Source organism: Egretta garzetta, unplaced genomic scaffold (assembly GCF_000687185.1).
Source record: "Egretta garzetta isolate BGI_Z169 unplaced genomic scaffold, ASM68718v1 scaffold474, whole genome shotgun sequence".
NCBI lineage: Eukaryota > Metazoa > Chordata > Aves > Pelecaniformes > Ardeidae > Egretta > Egretta garzetta.
This window is the reverse complement of record NW_009259524.1, coordinates 1,935,412-1,946,967: the sequence shown is the minus strand read 5'-3', so window position 1 is coordinate 1,946,967 and position 11,556 is coordinate 1,935,412. Positions and strand designations below refer to the sequence as shown.

The 11,556-nt window shown below is 44.8% G+C and overlaps 1 protein-coding gene across 1 annotated transcript in view; it reads left to right on the top strand.

Moving 5' to 3' along the window:
- The first annotated feature begins 2,870 nt into the window (after positions 1 to 2,870).
- IDH1 (isocitrate dehydrogenase (NADP(+)) 1) overlaps positions 2,871 to 11,556 on the top strand; it is an 11,712-nt gene continuing 3,026 nt past the window's right edge. Inside the window, exons 1-5 of the mRNA XM_009637490.2 lie at positions 2,871 to 3,015; positions 4,602 to 4,893; positions 6,643 to 6,748; positions 9,879 to 10,056; positions 10,494 to 10,645. Of these exons, the coding sequence (XP_009635785.1) occupies positions 2,894 to 3,015; positions 4,602 to 4,893; positions 6,643 to 6,748; positions 9,879 to 10,056; positions 10,494 to 10,645 (850 nt within the window). The 5' untranslated portion in view covers positions 2,871 to 2,893. The remainder of the gene's footprint in view (positions 3,016 to 4,601; positions 4,894 to 6,642; positions 6,749 to 9,878; positions 10,057 to 10,493; positions 10,646 to 11,556) is intronic.

Genomic DNA, 11,556 nt, shown 5'->3' with positions numbered 1-11,556 from the left:
AACGGGGCTCGGCGCCCTAGGGCTCCGCAGGGGGGTGGGGCCGTGCCGCTCCGCACCGCGGGGGGCCGCGCTCTTTGTCCTTCCCCTCCTGGGCGCGGCGTCCCCCACCCTGCGGAGGGGCCCCGAGAGGGTGGGTTTGTGTTTTAAGGGCTTTTTTTTTTGACGGATCGGGGCGGGAGCTCCGCGGCAGGCTGCCCGCTCGGCACCCCCTCCCGCTGCAGATATCGCCGAAGACGCCCCGGGAGCTGAGGGGGTGCTTGCACCCCGGACTCGGCCTCCCTGGCCCGGGGCTGGGCTCTCTCCCCTCGCAATCCTGCTATCTCTTAATAGGCTGTAGCGTCACCTAATGCCGGTCGCGCTTGGGGCCCCTCGCGTATCCCAGGGCGGCCCTCCCGGGCTGGGGGCAGCGTTCCCGCTGACTGCCGCGCCGGCCAGGCCCTGCCGGTGCCGGGGTTTCAGCCTCAGCTGTGGCACCGGCTGCAGCCCGCGGCCTGGTCGGCAAATTCCACCTGTGCCAGGAGAGGTAGCCTGAGTCGCGTTGTCGGGGACGGGCTGGCTGCCTGGATGAGGGCGATGCAGCCGACAAACAAGTGCAGGCAAGATCCCGGTTAGCGACAACGATCTGCACTGCGCTGCCTGGGAGCATGCTTGATCTGAAGAGATCATCTTCGTAAACCTGAATTAAGGATTGTTGCAACAGACTGTAGGCCCTGAGCCCTTCCTGAGGACCAAGGGGGTTTGGGGAAATTCACAAAGTTTTTTTCTAAGCTGCCTTGGCTAAATGCCTGGGTTAAGTGTATTTAAAGAAGGGTTGCTGTAGGAGAAAGGCCTTGCTGACTTCTGGCAGTTCTGGAGAGTATAAAATCAAAGGGGAAGAGTGACAGAAAGAGTTGAAATCTAGGGAACATGTGCTCTCTAGAGGAACCTCTTGGTGTGTTGACTCTGGCGTGCATAAGAAGAATGCTGCTGCAGTACTGCCCCTGTGCATAGAGAAACTGGGGACATCAGTGTTTGAGGAGGGGAAAAGTACTGGGGCCATGATCAGACAAACACATAGGATGCTGTCAGAGTTGTTTAAGAAACTGCTATTTCCACACATTGGTGGAAATGTAGCTCAGTGGAGGTGCATCTCATGTAGCTTTGTGTTCCCCTTGTGACAGCAGCGCCATATAGGTCCGAAGCCAGCTTTGCAAAACCTATTGCTATGTCTGATGTAGTCTCATTTGTCTTATTTAAGTAGGGACCAAACCACAAAACAAGCAATGGTAGGTGGGTGTCTGCATACATTTTGGCTTAAATGGACTGTTTTTCAGGCTGTGTAAGTGTGAAAAGCAAAACTGAAGTCGCATGAGTAGTAATCCTGCGCCTAGACCACGGGATTGTGATACAGTCCTTATCCGTCTGGATAAGGACACAATTGATAGCCACAATTGAAAATTGGGCCCAAAATACTTTCATAAATAAACTGAGTTCAGACAGAGTGTGGTCAAGTGAAGTTGAAGTTTTCCACGAGGACTAGAGTGATATAAGCAAAGATATTATCTTTCTTTGGGATAGAAGTGCCTTGGACTAGTTAATTTCTCAAGTTTATGTGTTCATAGTAAATAGAGTCTCAGAAATTCACAACCTCATTTCACTTTTTTTTTTTATTCTTGCTCTTTAAAAAGTTTGGAAAAGCTTGATGCAGTAGCTAGAACATAGCTTAGAAAGTTTATTCTCTTCCCAGACTAAAAATGTTTAATGGATTGGATTTTGGAAATACAGCACAAGTTAATTTAATCAAAAAAAGGAACCAGGGAGCAGTCTCCACATGTGCTTGTAACCTGGGGCCCTTGCATGGCAAACCTCAAGCCTCTGAATAACTTCATCTGGATGAATAGACTCTGTGTACTGTAGGATCCCCCCCATTCATGGACCTCAGTGTCTGTGCGACTGTGGCCTCAGGCACAAGGGCTTGGTGTCTGTAGTATCTTGGTGTCTGTAGCATCCTAACACTGTAGTATCCTAACAGCTCCATACAAGAACGGGGCTGTCTTGGGAGGAGGAACTTGCCAAGTCATAGCTCTTGCATAATCAGAGCTGAGAACCCAGAAACTGGCTGTTAGAAAGCAGGGCACTGTGTTAGAGCAGTTCAGTTGTGGTGGTGTTTTTTGTTAAAGAACAAAGTGCAAATAGAAGGACAGAGTTCAGGTTTATTCTTTGAGACTTTGTGAACCAATACCTTGGGAAACTGCTGTTCCATACAGAAAACAAATCTGTCCAGTATTTATTTTAATAGCAGAAATAAAGCTTGCCAGGAGAAAGTACTCTTGATGTGGTGCTTGGATTTTTGTTCCTGTTTCCTTCCTTCCCGGGGAAGGAAGCTAATAAAGAAGCTGACAATGTATTAATCTTAATAGTGCTGGCAATATGAACTCTTCTTAAAATAATGTCCATTAACCCCCATTTTTCAGAAAAAGGGTGAGAAACTGGCAACTGGAGTGGAACTCACGAAATCTAAAAATAAACAGTGCTCATCTATTTCTCTGGAGTTTGGGGCAAGAGTGTGGTCCTGCTTTCAAATTCCTCTATCCAACCATAATTAAAGCTCATGACCTTAAACACACACCCTTAAATCTCAGATATTAACCTTTACTTTCATCCTCGAATAGGTCTCCCTAGGGCCTGGGGCTTTATATATAAAATTTTATATATATTTTATATATAAAATGCCAGTTAGCATGAAACTAGGGATAAACTGTGGTTGTTTTCAAGATTTTTAGGAGAGACCCTGTACGCTATGTTAGTACCTCTCTTCTAGTTGTGTTGTAAAAATGCAGGATGCATGCATTGGTGATATGTATTGGCAGTTTTTTAACTTAGTTTGGGGTTTTTATGTCTGTTGCAGCTCAAGATGTCTAAAAAAATCCATGGAGGCTCCGTTGTGGAGATGCAAGGAGATGAGATGACGCGGGTCATCTGGGAACTGATTAAAGAAAAGCTGATTTTTCCTTATGTAGATCTGGATTTGCACAGGTAATGGCTCTTTATGACACACAGCCACTTTGTACTGCAATTTGCATGTGTCATTAGGCATTGATCATGTTTCATTTAACACTGAGAGCCTTATAGCACTTCCTGCACTAGTGCAGAGAGGCTCACTAGCCCTTTTTACACTGGTAAAGCTCCCAGCAGGCTCCCCTGGTAAGGGCCAGCCTCACTAGGTACTCTGGAAATGCTGGGCTTATGGTGAAGATATTTTGTCAAAGTCTGTTGGCAGCCCTTCTGGGGTTCCTCATAGTAGGTAAGCAGGGAATGCTTAATTGTAAGTTAGCTTTTTCCATACTGTACCTTTAAGAAGGTCTCTCACAGACATGGTCTGCATTTTTATCTCTGATGCCTTGGCTTTCCAGCACCTAGGCAATCTGTGTGGCTTCCTGCAGCCTAAACAATTAGAAAATTGGGGTGTTTCAGCCACTCCCTGACTTGAAGCCTAGCATCTGTGGACTCTGAGCAGGCTTATGGCTTCTTGCCATCTGTTTGAAGATTTGCCCAGAGGGCAAAAGGGTGGTTGTAGGGCACAGACTCTGCCCTGGTGCCTGTAAACTTGAGCTCTGCTGCTGGGAGTGTGAGCTAACTGTTGCAATTATTCCCTGAGCCCAGGCTGTACTCCTACACTCTGTTCTGGAAAAAACAAATACTAGCAGCTGGTATGGCAAAAAGGACATGCTATCTACAGCATTGGTCAAGCAGAACAAATAATCTCTTCCCTTTCTAGCCACTGAGCTATAATTATTAGAGAACTATCCAGCTGCATTGCTCCTAGCCATGTGGACAGAGGTCTTCAGTGGTGTCTGCCATTATTAAACCCACTAGTCTGACCTCTTCCCCTGGTCCTGGAGTTATTTGTATGCCACCTACATCAGGCTTTCTGCTTGCTGGTGTTGAGAAGCAAGCAAACAGGAACCCAGCAGTATAATACATGCATACAGTCTGGAGAACATCCCTTTTCAAAGAGGGGTGGGAGGAGGGCAAGCAGACCCCTGGCTGAGGCAGCACAATGGCTAGATTCATGTACAGCTGGCTATGCTTCAGGGCTGTCCCATGCTGGGCACCCGTTGTTCTCCAAAAGCTATTAAAACAGTGAGTGTGGGAAACGTGCTTCCTCTGACTGTTTGAGAGGAATATTGGCAGTTTTGCTGCCAGAGCTTCATATGCTTAGTATACAAAGGAAGCCAGAACCTTCAGCACGAGGCTTGAAATAAAGGCCCATATTCATCTGGGGATTGTGCTGCTCCATACCATTAGACTGAAAGCTTCCATTGCCAGGAAGCTCAGAAGGGAAGGCAGAGGAGATACTGGCTATGTCCCACGCTGGCAGAGAGCCTCAAACATAAACTGAAGCTGTACTTTCTCCAGCCTCCTACCAGAAGCCGAAGTATCAGTATATGAGCCTATGTTTTCTTCCACTCCAGCAGCCTTTGCACTGGAAGAGGGATAACTTCAGTTATGGCAGGGAGCTGGAACTATACTCACAGGCACATATGGGGTCTGGTTTCTTTCCTGTTGGACACAAACAAATGTCCTGAGCAGTTCTGACTATCTTTGTGGGTTTGTTACAGCTATGACTTGGGCATTGAGCATCGTGACGCTACAAATGATAAAGTAACTGTGGAAGCTGCTGAAGCCATAAAAAAATACAACGTTGGCATAAAGTGTGCAACCATCACTCCTGATGAGAAAAGAGTGGAGGAGTTCAAGCTGAAGCAGATGTGGAAGTCTCCCAATGGGACAATTAGAAACATCCTGGGTGGCACTGTCTTCAGGGAGGCTATTATCTGCAAGAACATTCCCCGGCTGGTGTCTGGATGGGTGAAACCCATTGTCATTGGCCGTCACGCTTATGGGGATCAAGTGAGTCACTTCAGTGCTTACCCCTCTCTTTATCTGAACAGGCTTAGCCCTGACTGATATAGAGCTACAAAGACTTAGACATCCCTGTGCTGCTGCTTTATTCCTTGCACTCCACCTCGGAGTGGGTGCTTGCCAGCACTTTGTATAGCACCTGATGAAGTGTGGGATAACGTGGTTCATGCCTCTCTTACTTAGACAGTGTAGCTGTATAAAACAGCATTCAGGGGTCTGCGCTTGGGTTAGATAGGTCTGTACCTAAACACAGGGTGTAACTCCTCCAAGTTATTTTTCTTCACCTCTGCAGAACCCTCCTCCCTACATAGCAATATCTTCAGAAAATTTACACTTTACACTGTCCATCTTCTTGCTTCTCAGAAGGACTTTTTGGTGGCAAATGTTGCTCACAGCAAAACTGGATCTGAGTGAGTGGTTTTTAGAAGTGGGCAAAGTTGCTTTCTGTGTGGGGGTATGTTTTTGTTTTCTTTTGGGTTTTGTTTGGGTTTTTTTAAACTGTGATCTGCATCTTAAACTTACATGCACAGCACTCCTGCAGAGTTGGTATTCATACTGGGCACATCAGACCGTGGTATCAAAGTAGGGAAACATCCTTTATCAGAGCTCTCCTGGCAGAGGCAGTACAAGGCCATGGAAAGCCCTGGCATGACACTCAGTGTAGTGGCCTTTGGGCAGCCCAGAGGACAAGAATCAACCATACTGTTCTCCATGGGTATGGATACACTGTAAAGCAGCCAAACATGACAAAAGAAAAGTCTTCTAGAAGAGCCAAGTGCTTAAATAGATGGGTAAACCCACAAACTGAGGGGGGGAAAAAAATATTTCCCAGAGGAAAATAATTGCACAGCCCTGACACTAGAAAAGATTGGGGTTCTACATTCTTAACAGTACTGAATAATTGAGAAGGTCAAAATAATAATAGGAAATAATGGATTAAGAGGGAGGATTGAAACCCTGCCAAAGTATGAGATTAAAGTGAAAGGAATAATGTAAGAATATGTAAAGGGCATATGAGCAAGACACTTCTGTAACTTCAGCTCAGGGAACAGACTTGCTCAATAGAAGGGAAACTACATGAAAAAGAATGACGCAATTTCAAGGAAATGTAATGTTAAATAGTACTGTTCAGGACAGTTGGGAAGATGAGATGCCATTTAAAAACTTGGAAGTACATGTTGGCTCTTCTTTTGAGTCTGTGTAGCTCAGAGGAGCAAAATGTGTACCCATTTACAGAATTCAAAGAACTTTTACTACAGATTGGCTTTTCAAATGTCGTATGTTGGACAGAAATAATGGCTTTGGTTAAGGTGCTGTATGATTCCCCTTTATTCATGAGATCAGTAATTGTGATATGAATTACTTTTTCAGAGGCAGGGAGAGGAGTCTTTCTACTCAGAGACCACACAACACTCTGGATACTTTGCACTTTAAAACTTCAGTGCATCTGCAAAAATACATAATCTGCCAATTGATGGGGCCCATGAACCTGTAAGCCTTTTCCCTTAAAGAGGAAGATATCTTTTGAAACAGGCAGACTTTTGACTACTTGTCTTTCTAATCTGTAGTAAAATAAACTGATGACCACATGGCTGAGTAAACAGAGTCTGTTCAATGGGGTTTTTGGTACAACTGTTTATGCTTTTCTGCACCCTACCCTCCCAAATGTCAGTTGTCTATTACGGTTCTGTCCTCCCAATAGATAAAATCATGGCAACTTTTTTTTTTTTTTAACAGTACAGAGCAACTGATTTTGTGGTACCTGGGCCTGGAAAAGTAGAGATGACCTACACTCCAGAAGATGGAGGCAAACCAGTCACATATCTGGTCCACAACTTTGAAAGTAGGTATTATCTCCAAGTTGTGATTAAAACTGGTATCTTTAATTCAACCTTGAAATCAGATATGTTTGATGGTAAAATATGACTTTGAAGAAGAGTGGAGGAGAAAGTCTGGACCACCTTCCTTTATCTGGGAAGTACTGAAAGTTCCTTGGAATCTTCCTGGGATCAGAGAGGCATATCAAACACACAACCATACTAGACTGGCCACCTGTCACGCTCCTTGTATGATGACTCTGGTAGTGGCATGTATATTTTTTGCTCTGATGAGAGAAACTTGCTATCTAAACATGGCTTAACCTAAGGGGAGATATATTTGAGAACAATTTGGGTGTAATTCTTTCTGGTTTTGGTCTGTCTTGCTAGGCTTTTGTTGTGGTTTAACCTAGCAGGCAGCTGAACACCACATGGCTGCTCGCTCACTCCCTGCCCTCAGTGAGATGGGGGAGAGAATCAGGGGAAAAAAAGTTAAACCTGTGGGTTGAGATAAAGACAGTTCAATAGGTAAAGCAAGAGCTGCACGCTCAAGCAAAGGAAAACAAGGAATTCATTCACTACATCCCATCAGCAGGCAGGGGTTCAGCCATCTCCAGGAAAGCAGGGCTCCATCATGTGTAAGGGTTACTTGGGAAGACAAACACCATCACTATGAACATCCCCCACTTTCTCCTTCTTCCTCCAGCCTATTTAGTGAGCATGATGTTATATGGGGGTGTGGAATACCCCTTTGGCCAGTTGGGTTCAGCTGTCCCAGCTGTGTCCCCTGTCAGCTTCTTGTGCACCTGGCAGAGCATGGGAAGCTGAAAAAGTCCTTGCCTAGTGTAAGCACTGCTTAGCAACAACTAAAACACCAGTGTGTTATCAACATTGCTCTCTCACTAAATCCAAACCACAGCACTATACCAGCCACTAGGAAGAAAATGAACTCCATCCCAGCTGAAACCAGGACAGCTCTATTTACCTTTCTAGTTTGTACCCTTCTTAAGCAGTCTCCTTCTTTTTTTTTCAATAGAAATGAGAACTGACACTTACTCTGCAAGGTGGAAAGGAGATTTGACAAGGATGCTCCTGACTGTGTAGGCTCTTAACTTTTAACAGGTGCAGTCCCAAAGGTATTGGTGTTCCTCCTAGCAATATTGCTGTGCTGGTTGTAGAAATTGCTAGGCTCAGGAGGAGTCGTCCTGACTTTGCTGGGCTTTGTCCTGTGAAAACAATTACACACATATTGCTAGAACCCAGGGTGTCTCTCTAGGGGCAGGATTCAGGAAGACATCACATGCGTTATCTCTACTGCCTATCAGTGATCAAAGGGTTCAGGATTTGAAGCCGTATGGTGACCTATGTATGTGAGTGTGCAGTGTTCTGTTTCTAGCTACAAAGACCTAATACATCAATGTAAACCACAGAATCTTGGTTTGCATGCAGTTGGCTTGGCAAACAGGTACCAAGACTGCCATATGACCCTCTTTTGTAATACTTGATTTGTCTGGTATTCTTGCTCACAGGAGCCTAAATCTGTGCTATCTGTTGCTGCACAGCCTTTTGTCTGGAGTTCACCTGCTTCACTGCCAGTCCTAATCTGTTTTCATTTGACAGGTGACTGGTGAGCCTGTACTGGAGACATCTGGCAGTTCCAGCTGTCAGTCTGATTCACTGCTCTGTGTAGCATCAGTGAGCAGAAAGCAAGGAAGTGCAAGATGGCAGATTACTGCTGTTGCTCTGGAGGAACTCCCCTCCCCACAGATAATTGTTGTGCCATTGTATCTCCACAATGCATAAAGGAAGCTTGTCCTATTGCTATACTAGTATGTTCAACCTTGACACCGAATCAAGAAATTTTAGTAGGCAGTAGGATTGTATGATTGCAACAAGGGGTTTTTTTTTTAGGTATGTGCAAATAAGTATTTGAATAAAACTTAATAGCTGTCACCCAGAAACTATGAAATCATAGCTTCAGAGGACAGTCTGTAGCTGATCAGACCCTGTTCTGTCCTTGACTCACTAAAGGAGGCAGGGGGACAATGTGTATTTTTGCTGGTAACAGGAATTTCATTCCCTGCCAATATCAACTTTAAATGACCTTGCTATGTTGCTGAGTAGATAAACCTCCTCTGGCTTCCCCTCCTCATTCTGCACGCATGTCCATATAGTAACAACCATCTGGAGGTAGGGACAAATGGATATTAGGAAAGGGTATTTTTAAAAATAAAAAAAATCTGTGGTGTTTCCAGAGCAAAGATCCTGATAAAGGCACTGTAAAAGAAACTAGAGAGGTGACGGTAGTGAGGTGCTTAAAATTAAATACATGGTATCTACTTTTCACTAGAAACACAAAGAGCTGTCCTCTGAAGATAGAGCTTTTTCATGAAGCCCTAGACCCTACTTTCACCCACAATCAGCTTCTCCTGTGATCTGAATGCTGCTTTCCCCCAGGTGAGCTGGGCTGTAAGTTTAAGGCACTTCCATTCAGGCTGCTAACACATCTGCATTACGTAGTCTAAGTCATGTGAGTGGTGATAGCTTCTCAGAGCCTTCTCAGGACTTTCCCTTGCACCCTGATGACTGGCATATTCTTCCCATAACTTGCTGGAAGCGAGCCTGAGCAGGTGAAACAAAGCTGCACGGTAGGCCAAACACACGCTGAAAAGATGCAGGAATACATGTGGGGACTTGTTTACCTGAGCTAGGCAAAGCAAACTCTGACTGCTGGAGTTAGTTCTGCAGAGCAGTCAAATCCTGAAGGTACAAGGCACTTAGAATGAGAGCAAACCGCTGCTGCTTTGATAGAAAAATATTCTATTCTTTATCTGGCTAGCAGGAGTTCAAGCACACTCACTCCTGTCAGTTTTGCTGCTTAGGCTGGATTAAGAAGAAACTTCTTAGGGGTATTAGATCACAGTATTAAGATGTACCTAGCTGTAAAACAAAACCACCTTCCTATCCATGCATCACAGAACTGCTGGAGCTTTGAGCTGATAGTGCAAAGTGAATCTTCTCCTGAAAGAACCAGCCTTAAATTAAGAACTGGGGTAACACCAGCCTGCCTGCCAGAGTGTGCTGTGAGGGAGACGGTCAAATCCTTAACCAAAACTAAATCTAGTTGATTCCTATCTGTGCTTCCTCCACTAACAGGCTGTGGTGGTGTAGCCATGGGCATGTACAATCTGGACCAGTCTATCAAGGATTTTGCCCACAGTTCCTTCCAAATGGCACTGTCTAAAGGCTGGCCCCTCTACATGAGCACCAAGAACACCATCCTGAAGAGATACGATGGCCGCTTTAAAGACATCTTCCAAGAGATCTATGACAGGTAACTAGCATAGTTGTATACTTCCTACCACAGTCCATAAGTCTGCAGCAGGAACATCCTCTCCAGCGTTGTGAGCTGCTACAGTTAATTCAGTGTTTTCAGACGCTCAGCAGCACTTCTGGGGGGGGGGCACATGCTTTCCATTGCAGTCTCCCTTGTTCTGCAGGACACAGTACTCAATGTTTAAAGCTCTTCTAAATGTGGCTGTGGCATTCATCTCCCCTAATTCTCTGTGGGCTCCTCTGTGATTCTGAAGCAGACTTGCGGTGGCCTAGCAAAGCAAGCAAGGAAAAAAACAGAGTAAAAAAAAAAAAAAATTTAAGTTTTTTTTTTTTTACTCTTGTCTCTATGCACCTCACTATACACAATTACTTGCACAAATTGTGCAATCTGTGGTTTTACCTGTATGTCAAGGTGTTCTGGTTTTTATTTTCCAGAGAATACAAGTCCAAGTTTGAGGCCAAAAAAATCTGGTATGAGCATAGGCTCATTGATGACATGGTTGCTCAGGCCCTGAAATCTGAAGGTGGCTTTGTCTGGGCCTGCAAGAACTACGATGGGGATGTGCAGTCTGACTCTGTTGCGCAAGGTATGACATGTTTCCTGTGCTATACTGAAGTAGGCTCAGTAGCAGTCGTTTGTGACCTTTGTCATATCTTATGTAATGGCCCAGAAGGTGGAGGTGTTGGGCCTCAGAACTTACATTTCAAACCTGTGGCCAGTCATGGAGATACTAGGTAGACAAAGAATTTCTAATTTAACTTTTCAAGAAAATCCATTTAACGCAGACTGTGTAGTTGCACTTCTTTATCGGATGGCATGTCCTGCCAACATAATAACTGATCAGTTTTCCGTTCTAATGGAAGGTATCCAGACAGCTGAGATTCTGTCACTGACAGCTTGAGATAAGCTGACTGGTGGTGAGTATACTGGCAGGTGCTCTACAGATAAGTAAGAAAACCTTCAGGACATAAAGCTAGCTGTCAGGTGTAAAGAGAGAGATTGGTATGTTTAACTTTACAGACTTACAGTGCTTGATCAAAATCCTATATAACCAAGCTGCCTGGTGCCAAAACAAATAGGGATGCAAAAACCCGCAGGGAAGATGTATGGCTTTATGTAATATGCTTTTTCTAAAGTAACACCAGAAACTGCCTCCCACAGAACAAGAATGTGTGTTGGATTACTGAACAAAGAAGCTTTCAAAGACACAGCTCTCTGAAACCTACAGGGTTAGAAGTGATGTGAATGTCCAGTTTTTGCCAGCTCGTGGTTCCTTTCACTAGAGCAGATGCTCTTGTTATGAAGTAGGTTTGTTTCCTATCACCCTGTGGGGAAGATAGTGATTGGCAGCCCAGCACTGCTTATTTAGGATTCTTTGTTCTCATACTGCACCCTTTCAGTAAAAATCTGTCCAGCCAGTTAGGTGAGAATACCAATTTTCTTGAAATGGTGCAGAATGTCTGCATATCTGTATCTCCTGGTTCAGCCGCACTTTCT